Here is a 24841-nt window from a genome sequence, read left to right on the forward strand (position 1 = left end):
GGTACCGGAACAGCTTCTTCCCCACAGCTGTCAGACTCCTGAACTCTGCCTCCTGACATCTGACCCACGTTAAACTCATGGACTGAACATACACACACCCACAACCACCTACACACACACACAATGGACAACTGTACCCTCAAACACACAATAATAACATGGACTGAACCACCACTCACAACCACTAGCACTAGCACCTCTGTAGAAACTATCTACACCCTCACTTATCTTAACTGCACTACTGTATAGCTCTGTGTAAATAATCATTCTGTACATTCGATAATCTTTAATCCTACAACTGTTTACAACTTGCATAGTTCCCATTTCTGTATAGCTGTATATCTCAGATTCTGTAAAGTTATTTATTTCATATTCTGTATAGTTTTTCATATTTATATCCTGTTCATATCCTGTACATAGCTTGTACTCACTACAGCCTGTACATACTTATAGTTATAGAATATTCACAACATACTTCATACCATGTACATTATAACATACCATAATAGACCCATTTCTGTAATATACTCACATATCTATATTATTGCTAATATATATTGTAATATATCTATATCATTAAAGCACTTCTGGATGGATGCAAACTGCATTTCGTTGCCCTGTACCTGTGCATGTGCAATGACAATAAAGTTGAATTCTATTCTATTCTAACAGGTAGCCCTTTTACAGGCAATGGAGGAGGCATGTGGAGATATTGACCAGGCATCATGTCAGGCCTGGATACGGCATTCAAGGAGATATTTTCCCTGGTGCCTTGGACTGGAGGATATCGCATGCGATGTGGACGAAATTTTGTGGCTGGACCCAGAAAGACGACATGATATAGGCTGATTGTCTTTTTTTTTTCTTTTTTTTGTGAAATTCCTATTTTGTGTTCTGACTTTGTCTTGGTTTTGATGAGTGTGAATAAACACCAATACTTGAAGTTTGGATCCTTGTATGTTTACATGACACTATGGCAAAAGTGTGACCTCAAATTGACATCTGTACACAGAGAAAGCAAAAGCCAGATGTGTTTTGTATTCATACCATCAGTGTGCAGTTGGCGCATTGTGTGCTTAGTAGATGATGGCTTGTGTGTACTGTTTGATACGAAAACACCATTTTTACAAAGGTGTGAAGAGTTATGGTTTTTTGTTTTGTTTTTTGGGGGTTTTTGTTTTTTTTTGTTTTTCAGCCGCTAGGACACATTTCTCAATACTTAGGTCACTTTTGCAAAACTCTTCACACACACAATTCTACTAACTGACCTTCAGCTTGGCAAAGCAGTTCATTTCACATTCAAAATGCACTACAACTACCAAAACACTTCATTCAGGTCTCAAATAAACTCATTCTTCCAGAACACTAGCAAAGGTTGACAGCCGACAAACACACTTTGTCACCCACAAAACAATGACCTAAAAAACACTAACAACATGTAGCATTACACAGTGTTTTCTTGTGTAAAACAAGGACACATCTGTTTATAATTTCAATATATGTTACTGGAATGAATCAGACATCATGCAGAATTCGTTAATATTTGTTTATGTATTTTTATTTTTTTGCACTAAGTAATCCCAAAATGCAAGAATTTGTATACACACCAGTCACTGATACACATACAATAGTAATGCTAATCTACTCTGTCTTCTCCATTTGGGCACAGGTTCTCATCCACGTCACATCTTATGTCATCTAGGGCAATACACCTAGGAAAGAATCTTCTGGCATGCCTGATCCATCCCTGGCAATCTTCTGCTGATATCTCCAGGCATCCAGCATTCATTGCATCCAGGAGGGACATTTGATCATGTGGATGATGGTTGTAAACCTTCCACCGCCATGAGGAAAATAATTCCTCTATGGGGTTGAGGAATGAGAGTAAGGTGGGAGGAAAAGAAACTCCATTCTGGGATGGGCTGCAAACCACTCGGTGACTGCACGGGAGTGATGAAATGCCACATTGTCCCATACAATTATAAATGTTGGCTGATTCCTTCTCTCCGCATCCCTTTCCTCACCTAGCACAACCCTTCCATAGAGATCATGCAGGAACGCAAGGAGCCGTTCAGTGTTGTATGGCCCAATTAGTGGTCTGTGTAACAGCAGTCCATCAGTGGATATTGCTGCGCACATTGTGATGTTGGCACCCCTCTGGCCCGGGACATTCACTGTGGCTCTCTTCCCAATCACATTCCTCCCTCGTCACCGTGCTTTGGCCAAGTTGAAACCTGCCTCATCCACAAAGACGAAAATGTGGTGTGTTTGCCTGCCTTCAATCTCCATGACTCTCTAACATAAATCCACATGGCAACATAAGCTGTTACAGTAGTAAATTTGTAAAAATTGTTTTTGTGTGCGTTTGGTTTTGTTCAAAAACAGATCTGTATTTTATTGTGATCTTACCTGGACATACTGGTTCCTGAGTTGCTTGACATGTTCAGAGTTCCTCTCAAAAGGCACAGTGTACAACTGTTTCATCCTGACCTGATGTTTTTTCAGGACTCTAGAAATTGTTGTTATGCTTACACTGTGAATATTTGCAAGAGTAACGTTGTCTGCCAAGACTCTGTGTCTAATTTCAGTGAGTTTTATCCCATTGTTTCTGATGACCATATCAACAATGGCAGTTTCCTGCACATCAGTGAACATCCATCCTCTCCCTCCTGTGTGAGGTAACCGTTGAGTCCTAAGCAGAAATGCAACAACAATTACACAAAAACTTATTTACTTCTGAAATGTGCAAATGCCCTTGCAGAATACAAGTTACCTGTTGGTTTGCCGAAAAACTCTAGCAATAGATGCCACTGTAGAGTGTTGCAGATTTGGCTGCACTCTCTGACCAGCCTCTCTCATTGAGTGACCATGATTTACTACATGATCAATTACAGTAGCTCTGATCTCATCTGAGACTACAGCTCTCGATCTTCCTCTTATTCTTCTTCCACCACGCATACGTATTCCTCGCCCCCTCCCAGCCACTCTTCTTCCTCCTTCAGCCACTTCTCCATTTCTGGCTGGGTCCATGTTTACATCACAAAACAAACCTATTCAGCAGTTGTCTCCTTTTGTAATGAAATTGAAGGAGTAACACCTGTGTAGATGTTCATCTACAATGAGAATCAGCTGTGGCTGGTTAAACTGCATTTTTAGATTTAAAATATGTTTCAATAAAATATTGCTGTTGAATTTTGCTGTCTTATTCAGTTTTGCATTATGTTATTGTTTTGACCATAAGTTTAACAGTTTTGAAAACAGTATGTAAGTACATGCAAAATGTCCTGTACGTACAAAGATTTTTGGCAGTTGTTGTGTCTGAGTGAGAAAATAATTCATGAAATTTGAGAGATGTAGTCATTGAATGCATTTTGTGCCAAAACAATGATAACTGATCCTCAGTTTAGCCCATATAGACTTCTGTTGTGCTCACTGTGTGAGTTTTGCAAAAGTGACCTAAGTATTGAGAAATGTGTCCTAGCGTCTGTAAAAAACTGTAATGGTTTGAAGCTACGGGCAGCGCGACGTCTGGCTGATCAATGGAGCAAAGTACAGCTATTGAAAGGTTGCCTACATGCTTACAGTACAATTTACCACATATTAAAGGCCTGTGTGCATTCAGCAGCCTGCTGCATTGAAGTTTGCCTGGTAACAGATGACTCAAACGGAGTCAGGAAGTATACTTCTAAAATGTCTTTGTTTGTTGAGTGAGGTCATGTATGTTAAAACACAGACACATGGGCTGCCTGCACACATGCACTGTATATAGACTTGTTTTGCTTGTAAACGGCATGCTCATGCTCTGTTCTGAAGCGCAGAAAGTGGAATAACAGGAAGCATCTGGCGGGTGGCGGAGGAACAGAGGAAGGAACTGTTCTTTTTTAGAATATGTCCTAAGTGAAAATAAAATAAACAATAAAAGGTGAATCAAATGGACCATTATGGCAAGGCTGGGATGGTCAATTTGGTAAAGTAAATCCGTTGGGCATCTTTCTTTGCCTGATGGCAAAAGAGCCAAACGGGACAGGCAAAAAAAAAAAAAAAGAGAAAAAAAAGAATATGTCCTAAGACAGAATTACTGGAACATGCATATGTTTTTATCTGCTTGGATGCACAAGGGGGCGTTATATTTCCTGATACCCTGATGTTATATATATGACACCCCATTTATTGTTTGAAGAAGATCGAGGCTGATGTTTTGCAGAGCTCAACTTCCGGTGTTTTCATTCAAATTCCATTCTTGTCATTCTAATTCTGTTGTTCTCATTCAAATTCTGTTCTCTTCATTCTAATACTGTTTTTTCATTCAAATTTTGTTCTTTTCATTCTTATTCTGTTCTTTTCATTCTAATTCTGTTGTTTTCATTCGAATTCTGTGGTTTTCTTTCAAATTCTGTTGTTTTCCTTCTAATTCAGTTCTTTTCATTCTAATTCAGTTCCTTACATTCTAATACTGTTGTTTTCATTCTAATTCTGTGGTTTTCATTCAAATTCCTTTGTTTTCATTCAAATTCTCATTCTATGGCCTCACATGCCCTGGTTTTCGGCCATTCTACCTGTTAGATTATAATATTATTTTATGCCATGTTATACCCCTAACTAAAGATTGTGAATTATTATGTAGTTTTAGTTTGCATTATTCTCCGGAATTAGAAGAAGCTGATAACTATTGCATTCGTTAAACTGATTTACATTACATTAGACTGCTGATTTATTGTGGATGAATGATATTGTTTTATGATGTTATAAGAAATACTGTTTGCAGAAAGTCATCGCCTTATTTGTCTGATTAGAAGAGAACAGAATATACTGGAGTTTTCTGCCCCAACTCAGCAGGAGCAGATAAACGGGGAGCCAAGGTCGTAGCTTAGGCGCCGTGTGAGAGAAAAGCATGTGAATGTTTAGGCTTTTATGATAAGGTGGGAGAACCAGAGGCTATAAGAGTTTGAGCAATGCTCCAGCATTTTGAGATCTGAGGCTGTCTGCATACGGTGTCCATCTCCCACGCGTGTGTTCATTAAAATCATCGTTTAACTTAACCAGGCCGGACCAGTGTTGTTATTGTGGTTTTTTCTCTTGTCTCCATCCCCAATATTTTGAACCATAACACACCCCTCCTGGACGGCGTGCCCTGGCCGCTCCCAATTCGGAGGGACCTCCTGTCGCAGGCCGAGGGGGCTCTGTTCCATTGTTCCATCCTTTCCCGGCAGGGCTGCGGCTGACTGCCTGGCCCCTGAGAGGGAGGGGCTCGGCGCCTTAGGCCTCCCGGCCTCGGTCATTGACACCATGCAGGAGTCTCGGGCGCCTTCCACCAGGGCTGCTTACCGCTACCGCTGGGGACTGCTCTCCGCCTGGTGCGCGGCCCACGGGCAGGACCCCCATGGCGCGACGGTGGACGTCATCCTGAGCTTCCTGCTGGAGGCTGGCAGGGCCGCCGCCATGTTGCGTGGCCCAGTGGCTGCCATTAAGGCTGTTCGCCTCGGTTGCTCAGCACTTAGCGACACCAATGCCATCTTGATTTCCCAATTCCTGAGAGGGGTCCACGGTCCCCCCCTGGGATCTGGACCTGGTCCTTGGTGCCCTTGAGTGCATCCTCCCTTTGAACCTCTGCAAGAAGCAGGGTTGAAGTGGCTGTCGCTCAAGACCGCTTTTCTCCTCGCTATTACATCTGCTAGACGAATCGGCGAGCTGCAGGCCCTGTCGGTCCATCGTGACTGTTGCAGATGGCTGCCGGACAGTCAAGGGGTGGTCCTTCGGCCTAACCCCACCTTCCGGCCGAAGTTCCTCTCCGATTTTCACCTCTCCCAGTCGGTTGAGCTGTGGTCAGCTCCCACTGACGGTCTGGATCGGGAGGCGGCGCAGCGTCTCTGGGCCCTGTGGCCCGTTTGCGCGCTGACGCTGTACATTGCTCGTACTCAGCCGTTTCGTTCCACGGACCAACTGTTTGTCTCGTTCCATCCTGGGTTGCTTGGCAGGCCCCTGTCCAAGCCCCGTTTGTCCCGCTGGGTCATGGATCCGCCATCCGCCAGGCTTATGCCTCGGCCGGTGTCCCTCTCCCCTTGGGCGTTCGGGCCCACTCTACGCGTAGTGTGGCCACTTCCTGGGCTTTGTGGAGAGGCGCCTCCCTCTCCACTATCTGTGAGGCGGCGATGTGGTCCTCGGCCTCCACCTTCATGCGGTTCTACCGCTTGAATGTGGCTTCTGGCCCGTCCTTCGGGGACCGGGTGCTGGGTGCCTCTCGGCAGTAGCCTTGCCCCAGCCTGCCAAGCTCCTGCTGGCTGCCCAGGAGCGGCCGATTGTTGCGGTTCCTGCGCAGGACCAGCTCAGGCCAGTCTTGCACCTTGCGGACTGCGCCTCCACCCCCCGGCTTGGCCTTCGCGTCTGGCTTGGCCCTGACCGGGGTGGTGTGTACATATGTGTATTTGTACATAGTTCTTTGGTCTTTCACTCTCGGCGGTTCGGTTGCACTGTCTCCTCGCGGGGTGTCTTACAGAGTTACCCCGTACATATGGAATATGTAACGGTGTGGAGAGATAGTCTCGATATGCTAGAGAACGTACGGTTACGGTGTAACCTTGGTTCTCTTAGTGAGAGACTATCTCTCCACCATGAGGCCACTCGGAGACGCGTTCCGATCAAATGATCACCGGTGTCACGTCTGCACAGCTGTTTTATACGTAAGCTGTGGGGCGTAGCCGGGCGTGCCGGAGTGTCATAAAGAAATATCCAGAAGGCAACGACCAACGGGGGTCGTACCCCGTACATATGGAATATGTAACGGTGTGGAGAGATAGTCTCTCACTAAGAGAACCAAGGTTACAACGTAACCGTACGTTTCATTCACGTTTTCATTCAAATTTTTTTGTTTTCTTTCAACTTCCAGTGTTTTTATTCAAATTCTGTTCTCTTCATTCTAATACTGTTTTTTTCATTCAAATGGTGTTCTTGTCATTCTAATTCTGTTCTTTTCATTCAAATTCAGTTCTTTTCATTCTAATTCTGTTGTTTTCATTCTAATTCTGTTGTTTTCATTAAAATTCTGTTCTTGTCATTCTAATTCTGTAGTTTTCGTTCAAAATCCGTTGTTTTCCTTCTAGTCCATTTGTTTTCATTCAAATTCCGGTGTTTCAATTCAAATTCCGTTCTTGTCATTCTAATTCTGTTGTTTTCTTTCAAATTATGTTGTTTTCATTCTATTTCTTTTGTTTTCATTCAAATTCTGTTCTCTTCATTGTAATTCTGTTGTTTTCATTCAAATTATGTTGTTTTCACTCTAATTCTGTTGTTTTCATTCAAATTCCGTTGTTGTCATTCGAATTCTGTTATTTTTGTTCGAAATCCGTTCTTGTCATTCTAATTCAGTTCTTTTCATTCTAATTCCGTTCTTGTCATTCTAATTCTGTTGTTTTTGTTTGAAATCCGTTGTTTTCCTTCTAATCCAGTTCTTTTCATTCAAATTTGGTTGTTTTCATTCAAATTTGGTTGTTTTCTTTCAACTTCCGGTGTTTTCATTCAAATTCCATTCTTGTCATTCTAATTCTGTTGTTCTCATTCAAGTTCTGTTCTCTTTTTTCTAAAACTGTATTTTCATTCAAATTTTTTGTTTTCATTCAAATTTTGTTGTTTTCATTCAAATTCCGTTCTTGTCATTCTAATTCTGTTGTTCTCGTTCAAATTCTGTTCTTTTAATTCTAATTCAGATCTTTTCATTCAAATTCCATTCTTGTCATTCTAATTCTGTTGTTTTCATTCGAAATCCGTTGTTTTCCTTCTAATCCAGTTCTTTTCATTCAAATTCTGTTGTTCTCTTTCAATTTCTATGGTTTTCATTATAATTCTATTGTTTTTGTTCGAAATCTGTTGTTTTCCTTCTAATCCACTTCTTTTCATTGAAATTATGTTCTCTTTGTTCTAATTCTGTTGTTTTCTTTCCATTTCTGTTGTTCTCTTTACACTTCCGTTGTTTTCATTCAAATTTTGTTGATTTCTTTCAACTTCCGGTGCTTTTATTCAAATCCCATTCTTGTCATTCTAATTCTTTTGTTCTCATTCAAGTTCTGTACTCTTTTTTTCTAATACTGTTTTTTCATTCTAATTCAGTTCTTTTCATTCTAATTCTTTTGTTTTCATTCTGTTTCTATTGTTTTCATTCAAATTCCTGTGTTTTCATTCAAATTCCGTTCTTGTCATTCTAATTCTCTTGGTTTTTGTTTGAAATCCGTTGTTTTCCTTCTAATCCAGTTCTTTTTATTCAAATTCTGTTCTCTTTAAATTTCCGTGATTTTCATTCTAATTCTGTTGTTTTTGTTCGAAATCTGTTGTTTTCCTTCTAATCCAGTTCTTTTCATTCCAATTCAGTTCTTTTCATTCTAATTCTTTTGCTTTCATTCTGATTCTATTGTTTTCATTCAAATTCCTGTGTTTTCATTCAAATTCCATTCTTGTCATTCTAATTCTGTTTTTTCATTCAAATTTTGTTCTTTTCATTCTAATTCTGTTCTTTTAATTCTAATTCAGTTCTTGTCATTCTAATTCAGTTCTTTTCATTCTGATTCTGTTGTTTTCATTCTATCCATCCATCCACTTTATCCGAGGCCGGGTCGCGGGGGCGGCAGCCTAAGCAGAGAGGCCCAGACCTCCCTCTCCCCAGCCACCTCCTCCAGCTTATCCGGGGGAACACCAAGGCGTTCCCAGGCCAGCCGAGAGATATAATCTCTCCAGCGTGTCCTGGGTCTGCCCCGGGGCCTCCTCCGGTGGGACATGCCCGGAACACCTCACCCAGGAGGCATCTTTGTCAGATGCCCGAACGACCTCAGCTGGCTCCTTTCGATGTGGAGCAGCAGCGGCTCTACTCTGAGCCGAGATACTTGAACTCCTCCACTTGGGGCAGGAACTCATCCTTGACCCGAAGTGGGCACTCCACCCTTTTCCGGCTGAGAACCATGGCCTCAGATTTGGAGGTGCTGATCCACATTCTCGCTGCTTCACACTCGGCTGCGAACCGTTCCGGTGCGAGCTGGAGACCCGATGAAGCCAACAGAACCACATCATCTGCAAAAAGCAGAGATGAGATTCTGAGGCCACCAAAGTGAAAGCCCACTCCGCCACTTGGCTGCGCCTAGAAATCCTGTCCATAAAAATTATGAACAGAACCGGTGACAAAGGGCAGCCCTGGCGGAGCCCATCACCCACCGGGAACAAGTCCGACTTATTGCCGGCAATGCGAACCAAGCTCTTGCAAAGGTTGTCCATTGCAAGAGATTCTGGCAAACCGTCAGCCGTCTCAGGAGGGGAAAGCGGTGCTCTACCTGCACTGTGTATAGTGCTGGCGGAGCGCTGCTGACGTCGACTGAGAAAATTGTCAGGCGGTGGAAGGAATACTTCGAGGACCTCCTTAATCCCACTGACATGTCTTCCGAGGAGGAGGAAGAGTCTGGGGATGAGGGGAATGACCCGCCAATTTCCAGGGGCAAGGTCACTGAGGCAGTTAAACAACTCCCTGGTGGCAGATCCCCTGGTGTTGATGAGGTCTGCCCCAAGTTCCTGAAGGCTCTGGACGTTGTAGGGCTGTCCTGGTTGACACGCCTCTACAATGTTGCGTGGAGATCAGGGGCAGTAACCCTGGACTGGCAGACTGGGGTGGTGGTCCCCATCTTTAAGAAGGGAGACCGGAGGGTGTGTTCAGACTACAGGGGGATCACACTCCTCAGCCTCCCTGGGAAAGTCTATGCCAGGGTGCTGGAAAGGAGAGTTCATCCGCTAGTCGAACCTCGGATACAGGAGGAACAATGCGGTTTTCGTCCTGGTCGCGGAACACTGGACCAGCTCTTTATCCTCTCAAGGATACTTGAGAGTGCATGGGAGTTTGCCCAACCAGTCTACATGGGTTTTGTGGACTTGGAGAAGGCATTCGACCGTGTCAAAAAGTCTTTTTACATGGCCTCTCTGAACTCATCCCACACCCGAGTTTTTGCTTCAGCCACTGCCCGAGCCGCATTCTGCTTGGCCTGTCGATACCTGTCGGCTGCCTCCGGAGTCCCACAGGCTAACCAAGCCCGATAGGACTCCTTCTTTAGCCTAGTGGCTCCCTTCACCTCTGGTGTCCACCATTTGGTTCGGGGATTACCACCACGGCAGGCACCAACCACCTTGCGGCCGCAGCTCAATGCAGCAGCTTCGGCAATGGAGACGCTGAACATGCTCCATTCGGACTCAATGTCCCCAGTCTCCCTCGGAATATCAGGCGTTGTGTGGAGAAGAGGAAGAAGGAACCCAAACGCAGGACTCGCTGGTAGGTAAAGGCTGGTGAGGGTTTATTATAAGGAGTGGATGAACAGAGGGTGAACGCACACTGACTGGCTGGACAACTGAATGGCTGACGGAACTGAGGGAACACACGGGAAGGACAACATCACACGAACATCAACATCAATGACACGACAAAGAACTGGTGAAACCGAGGAACTTAAATACACAGGTTGAATGATGACAATGATTGGAAACAGGTGAGTACAGGGCTGAACATAATCTGACTAATGACACGAGAGACAAGCTGACATGGGGAAAAAACAGGAAGTGAGAACATTAATGTGGCAAACTAAACTGAACATGAACAAACTGAAATCACTGGGTCAACGACCCAGGAACCCTGACAGTACCCCCCCCTTCAAAGGCCAGCACCTGATGGCCGAAAGAAAGGAAAACCAGACCAGGGCGGGCGGAGGGGGCCCAGGACGGAGGGACGGAGTTCAAACAGAGACAGTTCAGGTGGGCGACCACGCGGCCAGCAGCTGAGCCCAAACAGTTCAGGCAGGCGGCCACGCGGCCAGCGGCTGAGCCCAAACAGTTCAGGCGGGCGGCCAAGTGGCCGGCAGTGACGCTGAAGTCGATCAGGTGGGCGGCCGCGAGGAAGATGGCGGCGGCCGCTGAGCCGGTCCGGTGGGCGGCCGCGATGAAGACGGCGGCGGCCGCTGAGCCGGTCAGGTGGTTGACCATGCCGGCGACGAGGAGCAGCTGCAGGAGGTGGCGCAGGAGATGGCGGAGACTGAGGAGCAGCTGTAGGACCAGGCGAAGCAGAAGCCGAAGCTGAGTCTGAGGCCGGACCAGGCGAAGCAGAAGCCGAAACTGAGTCTGAGGCCGGACCAGGCGAAGCAACAGCTGTAGGGCCAGCGGGCACGGAAACCCCTGGCTGGAGACAGGACGGGCCAGCGGGTGCGGAAACCCCTGGCTGGAGACAGGCCGGGCCAGCGGGTGCGGAAACCCCTGGCTGGAGACAGGCCGGGCCAGCGGGTGCGGAAACCCCTGGCTGAGGAGTGGCCGGGCCAGCGGGTACGGAAACCCCTGGCTGAGGAGTGGCCGGGCCAGCGGGTACAGAAACCCCTGGCTGAGGAGTGGCCGGGCCAGCAGGTGCGGAAACCCCTGGCTGAGGAGCGGCCGGGGCAGCGGGTGCGGAAACCCCTGGCTGAGGAGCAGGAGAGCTCACAGCTGGCTTTGGGTGCTGTGGCTGCAGGTCCGGGAACTGAACAGGATGGTGGACGGGCGACTGGGAGATAAGGAGGCGACTGGACTACAGACTGGACAGGAGGCGACTGGACTACAGACTGGACAGGAGCTGACTGGACTGACTGGACAGGGGCAGACTGGACTGACTGGACAGGGGCAGACTGGACAGGGGCCTGGAGGACAGAAGACTGAACTGGAGGGGATCGGAGGACAGGAGACTGAACTAGAGTAGACTGGAGGACAGGAGGAGACTGAACTACAGACGGCCGGACGGGAGGCGACTGGACTGACTGGAGGGCAGGAGACTGGACTGACTGGAGGGCAGGAGGAGACTGAACTACAGGGGACTGGAGGGGAGCAGACTGAGCTACAAGTGACTGGACAGGAGCAGACTGGACTGACTGGACAGGAGCAGACTGGACTGACTGGACAGGGGACTGAGCTACAGGTGACTGGACAGGAGCAGACTGAGCTACAGGTGACTGGACAGGAGCAGACTGGAGAGCAGGTGAGTGAACTGACGGGGCTGGAAGCAGAACAGCAGGCGTGTGAACTGACGGGACTGGAAGCTGAACAGCAGGCGTGTGAACTGACTGGACTGAGGAGACTAATGGATAAACAGAGGTCGGTGAGGCTAATGGCTGAGCTAAAGACTGAGCTAGTGAAGGGGACAAAACTGCAGCCTGGGCTAATAAAGCTGGTGCCTGAGCAGGGGACACCTCAGCTAGCCTAACCAGTGATAGTGCGAGGGTGTGAAAAGCTGGATCAGGAGATGGATGAAGGGGTGAAGTAGCAGGTGGACCGGTTAGCTCTTCCAAGCCTCTAGGGAGGTTAGGGTTAGGGAGAGAGGGAGCGGCCGAAGCGCGGCGTGAAACGTCCACTCTCCGCGGCAAATGCTCCGGTGCAGGTGAGGCAGCAGGTGGGGGAACGCGGCGTCTCCGAGGCCCGCCCAGAGCCAGGCGAGTCCCCTCGAAGACGTGCTCTCTCTCCGTGAAGAGCCGCTGTTTTCCCCTGAGCTCCTCTGCCCAACGGGGAAAGCGCTGCCTCCTGCCGCTCGTAGAGGTCCGAGTTTGCTGGGTTCCAATCGTGTCTTCGTGGCATGGGTCGTGTCATTCTGTCAGGCGTTGTGTGGAGACGAGGAAGAAGGAACCCAAACGCAGGACTTGCAGGTAGGTGAAGGCTGGTGAGGGTTTATTATAAGGAGTGGATGAACAGAGGGTGAACGCACACTGACTGGCTGGACAACTGAATGGCTGACGGAACTGAGGGAACACACGGGAAGGACAACATCACACGAACATCAACATCAATGACACGACAAAGAACTGGTGAAACCGAGGAACTTAAATACACAGGTTGAATGATGACAATGATTGGAAACAGGTGAGTACAGGGCTGAACATAATCTGACTAATGACATGAGAGACAAGTTGACACGGGGAAAAAACAGGAAGTGAGAACATTAATGTGGCGAACTAAACTGAACATGAGCAAACTGAAATCACTGGGTCAACGACCCAGGAACCCTGACACGGGATGCTGTTGAAGCTCTGCCGGAGGTGTGCGTTGAAGATCTCGCGGACTGGGGCCTCTGCTAGATGTTCCCAGCACACCCTCACTACGTGTTTAGGTGCACCGGGTCTGTCCAGCGTCCTCCCCTGCCATGTCTCCACTCTAATTCTGTTGTTTTCATTCAAATTCCATTCTTGTCATTCGAATTCTGTTGTTTTCTTTCAAATTTTGTTGTTTTCCTTCTAATTCAGTTCTTTTCATTCTAATTCAGTTCTTTACATTCTAATTCTGTTGTTTTCATTCTAATTCTGTTGTTTTCATTCAAATTCCATTCTTGTCATTCTAATTCAGTTCTTTTCATTCTAATTCAGATCTTTTTGTTCGAAATCCGTTGTTTTCCTTCTAATCCAGTTTTTTTTTCATTCAAATTCTTTGTTTTCATTCTATTTCTGTTCTTGTCATCCTAATTCTGTTTTTTCATTCTATTTCTGTTGTTTTCATTCTAATTCTGTTATTTTCTCTCTAATTCTGTTGTTTTCATTCAAATTTTGTTGTTTTCTTTCAACTTCCGGTGATTTCTTTCAAATTCCATTCTTGTCAAACTAATTCTGTTGTTCTCATTCAAATTCTTTTCTCGTCATTCTGATACTGTTTTTTCATTAAAATTTTGTTCTCTTCATTCTAATTCAGTTCTTTCCATTCTAATTCAGTTCTTTCCATTCTAATTCAGTTCTTTACATTCTAATTCAGTTCTTTACATTCTAATTCTGTTGTTTTCATTCAAATTCCTGTGTTTTCATTCAAATTCTGTTCTTGTCATTCTAATTCTGTTGTTTTCATTCAAATTATGTTGTTTTCATTCTATTTCTGTTGTTTTCATTCAAATTCTGTTCTTGTCATTCTAATTCTTTTGTTTTCATTCTAATTCTATTGTTTTCATTCAAATTCCTGAACTTGTCCATTTTATTTCTTAATATATAAGTTATTTTCTCCATAGATAGTATAGATGTCACTCCATTAAGCCATTGAGATAGTCCACACACACACAGCCTTTCTGTCATACCACTTCTTCATGCTTGCCTGGGATGTACATAGGGCCTCTTTTGCTAATGCGGTGGCATGTTGCCTTCGATCCCTGCACGTCTTCACAAAATCTGCCACGTTAGTTTTTGGAACACCCCTTCTTTCAACACCTTTAGTGGGCCCCGCACATCGTGGCCAAATACAAGGGTAACTGGGCGGAACCCCACAGACTCCTGCTTAGCATCGCGTATCGCAAACAGCACAAAGGGGACACCCTCATCCCAACTTCTGCCCGTGTCATGGCAGTACTTTTTCAGCATAGCCTTAAGTGTTTGGTGCCAACACTCAAGTGCACCCTGCGACTCTGGGTGATAAGCACTGGACACAGAATGAGAAATGCCAAGGAAGATTAGTCCGTTTAAGAGTACAAGCCAGCTATGCATACTAAACCTTAAGAAGATTAAGAAATACAGGGAGTGCAGAATTATTAGGCAAGTTGTATTTTTGAGGAATAATTTTATTATTGAACAACAACCATGTTCTCAATGAACCCAAAAAACTCATTAATATCAAAGCTGAATGTTTTTGGAAGTAGTTTTTAGTTTGTTTTTAGTTTTAGCTATTTTAGGGGGATATCTGTGTGTGCAGGTGACTATTACTGTGCATAATTATTAGGCAACATAACAAAAAACAAATATATACCCATTTCAATTATTTATTTTTACCAGTGACACCAATATAACATCTCCACATTCACAAATATACATTTCTGACATTCAAAAACAAAACAAAAACAAATCAGCGACCAATATAGCCACCTTTCTTTGCAAGGACACTCAAAAGCCTGCCATCCATGGATTCTGTCAGTGTTTTGATCTGTTCACCATCAACATTGCGTGCAGCAGCAACCACAGCCTCCCAGACACTGTTCAGAGAGGTGTACCGTTTTCCCTCCTTGTAAATCTCACATTTGATGATGGACCACAGGTTCTCAATGGGGTTCAGCTCAGGTGAACAAGGTGGCCAAGTCATTAGTTTTTCTTCTTTTATACCCTTTCTTGCCAGCCACGCTGTGGAGTACTTGGACGCGTGTGATGGAGCATTGTCCTGCATGAAAATCATGTTTTTCTTGAAGGATGCAGACTTCTTCCTGTACCACTGCTTGAAGAAGGTGTCTTCCAGAAACTGGCAGTAGGACTGGGAGTTGAGCTTGACTCCATCCTCAACCCGAAAAGGCCCCACAAGCTCATCTTTGATGATACCAGCCCAAACCAGTACTCCACCTCAACCTTGCTGGCGTCTGAGTCGGGCTGGAGCTCTCTGCCCTTTACCAATCCAGCCACGGGCCCATACATCTGGCCCATCAAGACTCACTCTCATTTCATCAGTCCATAAAACCTTAGAAAAACCAGTCTTGAGATATTTCTTGGCCCAGTCTTGACGTTTCAGCTTATGTGTCTTGTTCAGTGGTGGTCGTCTTTCAGCCTTTCTTACCTTGGCCATGTCTCTGAGTATTGCACACCTTGTGCTTTTGGGCACTCCAGTGATGTTGCAGCTCTGAAATATGGCCAAACTGGTGGCAAGTGGCATCTTGGCAGCTGCACGCTTGACTTTTCTCAGTTCATGGGCAGTTATTTTGCACCTTGGTTTTTCCACACGCTTCTTGCGACTCTGTTGACTATTTTGAATGAAACGCTTGATTGTTCGATGATCACGCTTCAGAAGCTTTGCAATTTTGAGACTGCTGCATCCCTCTGCAAGATATCTCACTATTTTTGACTTTTCTGAGCCTGTCAAGTCCTTCTTTTGACCCATTTTGCCAAAGGAAAGGACGTTGCCTAATAATTATGCACACCTGATATAGGGTGTTGATGTCATTAGACCACACCCCTTCTCATTACAGAGATGCACATCACCTAATATGCTTAATTGGTAGTAGGCTTTCGAGCCTATACAGCTTGGAGTAAGACAACATGCATGAAGAGGATGATGTGGACAAAATACTCATTTGCCTAATAATTCTGCACTCCCTGTACATCAGCCTGCTCTTCCATTCTGAATAAGAAAAGACAACAAAGGAGCTGAATGGTTTGGAACGCAAACCTAAGCATTGTTGTCTCCGTATTATTATCGTTCTTCCTTTTTTGTCCATTGTCAGTATTGCAGTGAATTTTGGCTTCATTTCCTGTTTTTTTTTTTTTTTTGTTCTTTAAGATGTTCAAAATATTCTTGAGATTCTGCTCTATTATTTCATTTAACTTCCATAATACCTCACAGACCCAGTGTGCTTCCTTGGGATTAAGGTCCTGGTTCCTCTGTGTAGAGGCCGCTGAAGTTCAATGAAGTCATTTCTCATTGTTCCCAAAAACAGTTTGCAGTGCTTTTGTTTTATGACCAGCTGTCTTACCATGCTGTAAATCCCATGAAAAAAAAAAAAAGGCAAAATGTACCATTTTAAAATCATGGAAATTTTTGTATTCATTTTTTAAGGACTTTTAACTACACATTGAATTGTACTGTTTACCATTTATGGAAACCTATGTTTTAAAAAAAGAAATGATTAAAAATCAGTTTGTCTGCAACAGTCAAACTACACTTATCACAGTTAGTGAGATCAACCTTTTACCTCTGTCTGATGTAAGCAGTAATTGAAGCTTCTGACCTTAATCTATATCCCTCCAATTATCTTTGAGGGAAATTGCATGAATATATGTACAAATGTACTAGTATTTCTAATAAAGTGCTTGGATAGTGCATACATTTATAATGGATCAAGTTCCAATTAAATATTTTGCATATCTTGTCTGTAATGCAAGGTCTCTGCAAGTTACCTCAAATCCTGCAGAGTGACTCTGCATTACTGGGAAGTTGTTTTGGTTCACAAACATGATTAGAATGCACACAGGCAGTTTGCTGTACTATCACAGAGAGAAAACAAGGAATAAAGCATAAAGATTACCCAGGGCCTTTATCTCCCTTCATTTAGGTTTTTCAACCATGTATTAAGATATTTAATTCTGAATTTATAATTAACTGTAGTCCCATCATTACTTGTTATCAAAAGACCGTATCAACTGAAGTCTCTAAAGAGTCTCCATCAGATTCCTCAAATGGCTGCCTCCATCTGTCTGGACAAATAATTGATTTGCCTCTGTGGTGTTATTCTCTGTGGAGCTGTGGAGGCGAACACAAATAACCTGAATGATGGCAACATTCGACCTGAAGTGGCAGTCAGAGCAAATGGTGTTTCACTAGTTTTTAATGGCTATTTTACAGTTTGTAAATTTTCTTTTGTATTCAACATAGAGTATGCTGTGAATGAAATGAAGTGAATGACTCATCCACTCGGGTTATTTATAGAGCGAGGGACAAAGCAGCTCCAGCAATGAGGGGAAGATGTCATAAAATGATAAGTGTTAACTCACAGCTTCCTGCGTCCACAGCGCAGATTAATTAAAAGTAGAAAGAAAAGAAAAATAATGTCAAAGGAAGAGCAACGAGCCCTGCAGTCACCAACAGGTCATGCTTTCTAACCCATTTGAGCATTTTCTGTTTTTGTCACTGCTCAAGAGTCGTGTACGACCACGCCTATTGCTGCAAAAACACGTTAATCTTTTCTTTGCCTGCATCATCTTTTCAACATCTACACTCACTTGTAAACACAGTTGAGCAAAAGATACAACCCTATTACTGACTCAGTTATTTCTTTCATTACAATCTTTCAGTAATGCTCACCACCAGTGAGGGTAGGGCTGCTTGGACAATCTGTTCTTCTCTCTTCTATTTCAAAATTAAATGTCAAAATGTATTTGTTTGTACTCTCCAGAAGCTCACAGGGAAGCTTTTTACTAATGCACAGCCTAGTGAGGAGGAGGACATTGACTAAGCCTTCCAAAATCCTTACATCACTGTTGGAGAAAAAAAACATCAATATTGAAATGTGTTATCAGGTGAAACAGTATGTTTGCTCAGGCTTACACACAATGCCACAGTTCAGGGAAGGTGCTTGAGTGAACACAAGCTGACAGCTGCTGGCTGAAATCCTAAAGGATTGTAAATCTGAACTCAAAATGTAGCAGTTCAGTTTTATTTATTTAGCGCCAAGTCACCTCAAGGCACTTTATATTGTAAGATAAAGAACCTACAATAATAGAATGAAAATCCCAGCAGTGTGACGATCCCCTATAAGCACTTGGAAACATTAGGAAAGAAAAACTCCCTTTTAACAGGAAGAAACCTCCACCAGACCCAGGCTCGGGGAGGGGTGAGGGGAGGAAGAGAGCCAGACATGAATATTAACTAATAATCAAATGCAAAGCAGTGTATAAACACATAGAGAGTGGGAGAAAAAGTGAGTGAAGAGGAAATAGTGCGTTAATGTTGGGTCCAGCTTTGAGGCCTTGATTTGGTGCTGTATAAATATAATTGAATTGAACTGAAGTGAACTACATCATGGGAAGACCCAAGAAAAAAACACAAGCATACAAGTATGCTGCCATATTCAAATGTCTGCCATATGGTGACTATAAGTGTGTCTACTACTTTGAAAATTAAAAGTATCAAGCAAAACGATTTTACATGTGCCTGAGGTGGAAAAGAAGCATCAAATCAAATTACATGCAGCTGTTTGTGCCTGTTTCAAGTGACTTTTAACAGGAAAAACTGTCAACTCTTGCTTTGTTTCAAATTTCATTTGACATGCCGAGCACCACAAAGAAAGTTCCATTTTCTTTCATAATGCTGGTGTGGCTGCAGAAGTCTCAGAAGTGGTGCTATCAGCGGAGCAAGAAACCTCCAGCTGTAGGTGAGGTTAATATTTTTCTTCGTGGATCAACTGATCCTTTAAGCCACTTTTGAAGTCTATAAGTTTCAATTTGGATCTCAAAGGATGGAGTTGGGTTGAAGAATCAGTTTAATGCAAAGTGTACAGGTCATAAATGGATTGCCGTCGTGACTGCGCTCTGTAATGCGTCCATTGCACCTGGTGGGACATAAAGCCACTGCAGGGGGACTTTGAGGAACCATGGAAAAATGTGAAGTGAAAATCATCTGAATGAATAAGATTTATGTAAGGAAAATAAACTAACAGGAGTTTGCTGATGCTGCTGTGCTATCTTTACCTTTTTATTGTTATTTTGGATATTTTGTATGATTGTGAGCTGAGGAGTGTGAAGTTTTAATGGCTTCTGAACAGGGATGCCTTTCCAGTTTTAAAAGACAAAGCAAAAATCCCAAGGCACTGCTCCCAAAACCCACACAGCACAATACAGACGTGACAAGTGCTACAGCCAGACAATTTCCACTATCTGAGAGCAAGTCGACTTTATCTTCACCACCATGTCTTTGGGGAGTTTACTCACAAAGACCTCTGATAACGTATTGCTTTGACCCTCCACATCCTCCAGTTTCAATTCCAGAACATTTTATGCGCTACTCAAACTTCTCTTTCTGACTTGTAACCATAACCCCATCTGAATTCCACATTTCTCCACCCTCAGCAACGTCCTACTTTCCACTGTCTGCAGTCACAGAAGATGTTTGCAGTTTTACGGCCTCATTAAATGCAAACAAAGCCAAAGTTTTAATCGTGTGACGCACAAACACACCTATGCACAAGGGAGAATCTCAGCATTGATAGCAACTTTTTGTTGGAATTGACATTTAACAAAGTTAACCCTTTTCCAAACAGCATTCTCGCTGATATTGATGAAAAAATAGTTTCTTTTGATGAATCCAAGTGTCGAGGCCAGTGCTTGGAAGCTCTTATGTAACTGCTGGGCTTATAGTGAAGTGTCAACATAACAGGATACAGCGTAGAAGTAATAAAGCAGCCCTGTGAGTCACTACGCTGACAGACACCGAAGTAATCACAGGGGATCTGTGTCGACAGCATAACTTTTCACACCTGTCGGTTCTTTGGAACTATATGACTCAGTTTGTTAACCCTTAAGTTTCTATCTGTAATGTGAGTATATGATTTTCTGTAGTAAGCCATCCTGAGCTGTGCTGAGCAATTTAGCATCAATTAGCTTGTTGTTTTGGTTTTAATCACTGAAGGTTAACTGTTTGGATTCAGTCTCACTACAAGGATTACCACTGTGGGTATTTACGAATTTAGAGAGAAAAATTAGTTCAAGGGACAATAAATGCTTAAAAACATTCAAAAGCATTTACAATGGCACAAGACCTAGGCGCTGGGGTGGCAGTGGGTTGCAAAGCGACTTTTCAAATTCTGAGTTATGGATATGTGAAGGTCACTGCAGCTGTTCATTTTGAATTAGCTTTACAGTTTAAAATCCATTGTGGATTGTTTTTTTTGTTTTTGTTTTTTTTAATTGTTTCTATAATATTTATTTATACGTGTTGATGTTGGGTAATCACAAGTAACTGTGAGACTGAGTGTAAAATTCAAATCAGTGAGTTTATGCTTTTATGTTTTGTTGTACACGTGTGTTTTGCAGTCATGAGTCTCTCAGAGGCAGTATTAGCCACATGTTAGCCACTCCTCAAGATGGTATCCATCCATCTTTGGTCTCCATGGATACCAGCTGAGCAAACTGAAATCCATTTGTTGGTTGGAAATATGAGATCGGCAGATACGTGTGCATTCTGGTCGATTTTTAATTGAGTTCAACATGACTGTGTAATAGTCACAAGGAGGGTAATATGTTCAGCAGACTGTGCTGTGCATGAACACACACCCTCCGCTTGCACTTTCATCCTCTGTCTCTCGCTCGCGCTCTCTCTCTGTAGCGATTAGGTATAATTGCTGTCATTTTTTCTCTCGGTAATCGAACTCTGTGTGGGCACCAACACGATATGACACGAAAAGTACAGGGCCTCAGCACTTGTTCTCCGATGCTGAGGAAGTTAATTAAATTCACAATGAACCTCTGTCAAAATACACCCCAGATAATTCAGTTGTTTGGACAGTTTTCGCAATGAATTCCTGCTGGCAGACTGTATGTGTGTGCTCCAGCAGCAGGTCTGTTTGGAGTAAAGGAATCAGGTAGGAAAAAAATGACACGTTAAAACAGCTAATGAAGAGAGATATCAGCTGAGTATTTTAACAGCTCTGGGTGACAAGAAAGAGGAAACGGATTTGAGCACAGCCAAGAAAGAACATATTTGTTAGTCTGCCATGAGTGCTTAAATCCTGAGGAGAAAGATCACAGAAACCAAAAGAAGAGGAGTGTCACTAATCTACACACAGCGTTAGAAAACAGCATCAGATCTTGAGTTAATGTGTGTTTGTTTTAAAGACAAGTCACTTTTTTTCCCATTTCAGTCATTTCTTCAGCAGCAGCTATTTTTTATTTAGGATCAATCATGACTTTTGGATTGAAAGCTAGGCTTATCTTGTAAGACATCCTGGAGTAAATGGTTTTATTGCAAAAAGGGAGAGTTTGTTGCTGTTGGTCCTACCTAATATGTCCAGCTCCAAATACAGATTCTCCCACCTCTCTGGAAATGGATAAAATCTCTCTAGAAGGAAGCCTCTTCACTCGCTAGCCATCTTTGTAACACCACCAGGCAGTTATTTAAGAGGATGTTTTGAAGCTACTCTTTAAATCAGCTTTGGTGAGTGCAATAACGTTATTTTCAGCACAACATAAAATCCTTAAAATCTGTTAACTTTGCCCCCAAATAAGGTTTAAAAATCTAAAAGAAGATATCCTTTTGATCATACACGTGTTTCCATACAGCCAATAAAGTCAACATCTCTTGCTCTTCCCAGCAAAGCACTGAACAAATGACGTGCAGATTCACATGATGAATGCAGTTAGCCAAGACAAAAACAGAAGCCAGTTTCTCAAACCTTTGTAAGAGATGTGTTTTACAGTGTGTGCTGTGACACACTAGTCACAGCCAATCAGGCATAACATTCTGACCTGCTAATATTGTGTTGGTCCCCCTTTTTTGAGGCATGGACTCTGCTAGACCCCTTGCAGGTTTGCTGTCATATCTGACTAAGATGTTAGCAACAGATCCTTTCCAGTCCTGTACTTACAGACTTGTTTGTCCATCACATCCCTCAGATGTTCGATTGGATTGAGATCTGGGGAATTTAGCCAAATGAACATCTCAAACTCATTGTTATGCTCCTCGAACCATTCCTGAACCATTTTTGCTTTGTGGCAGAGTGCATAATCGTGCTGAAAGACACTACAGCCATCAGGGAAACTGTTTCAATGAAAGGGTGTACATGGTCTCCACCAGTGCTTAGGTAGGTGGTACGTGTCAGTGTAACACCTACATGTATGGCAAGACCCAAGATTTTCCAGCACAACACGGTCTAAAGCATCACACTGCCTCTGTAAGCTTGCCTTTTTCCCATATTGCATCGTGATGCCAGCTGTTCCCCAGTTAAGTAAATGTGATTCATCAGACAAATCCACCTTTTTCCATTGTTCCGTTGTGTTCATTGTTGTTGTGCTCGCTTTTAGTGGTGGACAGGAGTCAGCATGAACACCCTTACTGGTCTGCAGTTATGCAACAAACTGTAATACTCTGTGTATTCTGGCACCCTTCTAGCAGAACTAGCTTTAACCTTTTCCACAGTTTGAGCTATAGTAGCTCAGCTGTTGGATCAGACTACATGTGCCAGCCTTCACTCCTCAGATGCATCAGTGAGCCTTGGCTGCCAATGTCCTTGTCGCTTGTTCATCACTGTTCCTTCCTTGGACTACTGTTGATAGATACTGACAACTGCAGACTGGGAACACCTCACAAGAGCTGCAGTTTTGGAGATGCTCTTGCCCAGTCATCTAGCCATCACAGACCACTGGGTAAGAGTACCTCTCAAATCCTTACGCTTGCTCATTTTTCTGCTTCTAACGTCAATTTTGATGACCAAATGTTGACTCTGTCCCTAATATATCGTACCCACTAACCATCCTAATATTATTTTTGGCATTCATGCACGTTCTTCTTTTTTCCTTTCCTTGTGTGACCATCATCGGCATATGTTTCACAGCTACACAGGACAAGACGATCTATCTTTCTCCCCACTGAAATAACGGCCATGTTCTAGGTGATGCTGACCTTGTGCTTTTGGTGTTAATCCCCATAATTCATCCTCAGCATGGCCATAAACTGTTAACCCTTTATACCCCAAAGGCCACAGCAGTATAATTTGCTACCATTTTTAGAAGCTTTGTGCTTTACCATTTTGATTCAACAGAGGCTGTAAGCAGTAGTGGGATATTTCTGCACTAAATTGTGAATAAGCAACTGATCATTGGTGGGCATTTTGTATGGACTGAAGCTCTTTTGAAAGATTCAGAGCACTTTAAAGGTCTTTTTTCTTTTTTCTTTTACAAACCAGCATGATGTGTTATCCATGTGTCGTGTTCAAAGACACAAAAACCATTAGGTAAAATTAAGACAGTTTTGCTAGATTAAAAAAAAACCAAAACAAAACATTTTTTCACTCCCACAACATACTGAAGTTTGATAATTAACCATTCACAATACATTTTAAAACACCAGGTACACTTGATCTGCTGGGTTCTATTTCTGAACATCTTTCTGCCAGCTAACAATTGTATATACCATTAACAACCAACAATACCAGTGCTAAGTAACCAAAACGTCTCCCATGAAAATGACCGAATGCCATGTAGGGCTGAAATCTTTAAACTATTTCAATTTCAACTGCTGTTTATTTAGGTTTAAGCAGCAAAGATCAAACATAACCTCAGTCTGAGCAGGCCACGGAGTCAAGCTCAGGTCACATCCCAGCACATCATTGACTTTAATGGCTGCCCTGGTTCCTCAGCTTCCCTTGCATATATCCCAGTGGCATGCGGTGACGTTTACAGAAAGGCAAGCAGAGACGATTACCTTCCCCCCAATACACATACAGACAAAAACATCTTCCTCCACTATTGACCTATCTAACAAGATAAATTGGATTAGATTAAAGCATGCTGTTTGTACATTCTGCCTGTACTCTGCATCCCACATAGCAAGGAAGTCTGGCCCGGATCTGGTATTAAGCCGGCACTGCTGTCTGACTTCTGGCAGACGTATGTCATCGAGATATGGGCCAGGCCTGGCATAGATGGCACTGTCTATGTGATGGCATGCCATATCTGGTTTGATTGTGGTTTGGTGTATGTGGCCCAGGCTCATAGAAAACAGGTCTTCCCTGGATCCAGCATCAAGCTGGCACTTCTGACTGACTGGTGTCATGGCAGGGAGCATGTCAACCAGATGTGTGTCAGGTCTGGCAATGATGGCACTATTTATGTTCCTATTTTCCTATTTGAGTTAGAAGGCCCAAATGCTATGTTGCCATGCTATACTGCAATGGTAGCCAACGTTTCAAATGCAGCTTAGACAGGTTTGTGAGTGTGCACTTTATCCGCAACCTAGTGAAGGTATACTCATGCTCAGCCAGTGGGTGGCTGTAGCTCAGGAGGTAGAGTAGGTCACCTACTGATCGGAAGGTTAGTGGTTTGATCCCTGGCTCCTCCAGTCTGCATATCAAGAGTCTGAATGTGTAAGAATGTAGTTAGGAAGCACTCAGGTTAAAGAAAATGTGTGATTGACTGAACATGGAATGTTACTTCCTTTTATGCTGTTTGTGCAAGTCCCAGAACAGAGACATACAGCAAGTGACAGCATTTCGACATTTTATTTATTTATTTATTTAGGACAGTGCATGTTAATGAACATAAATGTAAAAAAAAAAAAAATTACATGAATGTAAACATACCAGATTATAGCCAAGGGCTAATTTCCATCTGTTGTCCTTAAGCATAAAAATAGACATAATAATTCATAAAACTTCATCATT

The 24841-nt window shown here is 43.5% G+C and overlaps 1 protein-coding gene and 2 long non-coding RNA genes across 3 annotated transcripts; 1 reads left to right on the forward strand and 2 right to left on the reverse strand.

Moving 5' to 3' along the window:
* Nucleotides 1-1911: 1911 nt before the first annotated feature.
* LOC120729436 lies at nt 1912-3316 on the reverse strand. The gene is made up of 3 exons (XM_040024988.1): nt 2774-3316; nt 2410-2692; nt 1912-2295 (listed from the first exon to the last, which is right to left on the reverse strand). The coding sequence occupies exons 1-3, from the start codon at nt 3028-3030 to the stop codon at nt 2209-2211; spliced, it is 627 nt and encodes a 208-aa protein (XP_039880922.1). The 5' UTR covers nt 3031-3316; the 3' UTR covers nt 1912-2208.
* Nucleotides 3317-3525: 209 nt separating this feature from the next.
* On the forward strand, nt 3526-24577 carry LOC120729455. The gene is made up of 4 exons (XR_005694942.1): nt 3526-3669; nt 17608-17611; nt 20549-20551; nt 24565-24577. It is a non-coding gene; the product is annotated as an uncharacterized LOC120729455 (long non-coding RNA).
* Nucleotides 6975-13845, reverse strand: LOC120729452. Its single transcript, XR_005694941.1, has 2 exons — nt 13773-13845; nt 6975-7090 (listed from the first exon to the last, which is right to left on the reverse strand). It is a non-coding gene; the product is annotated as an uncharacterized LOC120729452 (long non-coding RNA).
* Nucleotides 24578-24841: the final 264 nt, after the last annotated feature.

The sequence above is a fragment of the Simochromis diagramma genome, unplaced genomic scaffold (genome assembly GCF_900408965.1).
Source record: "Simochromis diagramma unplaced genomic scaffold, fSimDia1.1 OVJJ01000348.1, whole genome shotgun sequence".
In the NCBI taxonomy this organism is placed as follows: domain Eukaryota; kingdom Metazoa; phylum Chordata; class Actinopteri; order Cichliformes; family Cichlidae; genus Simochromis; species Simochromis diagramma.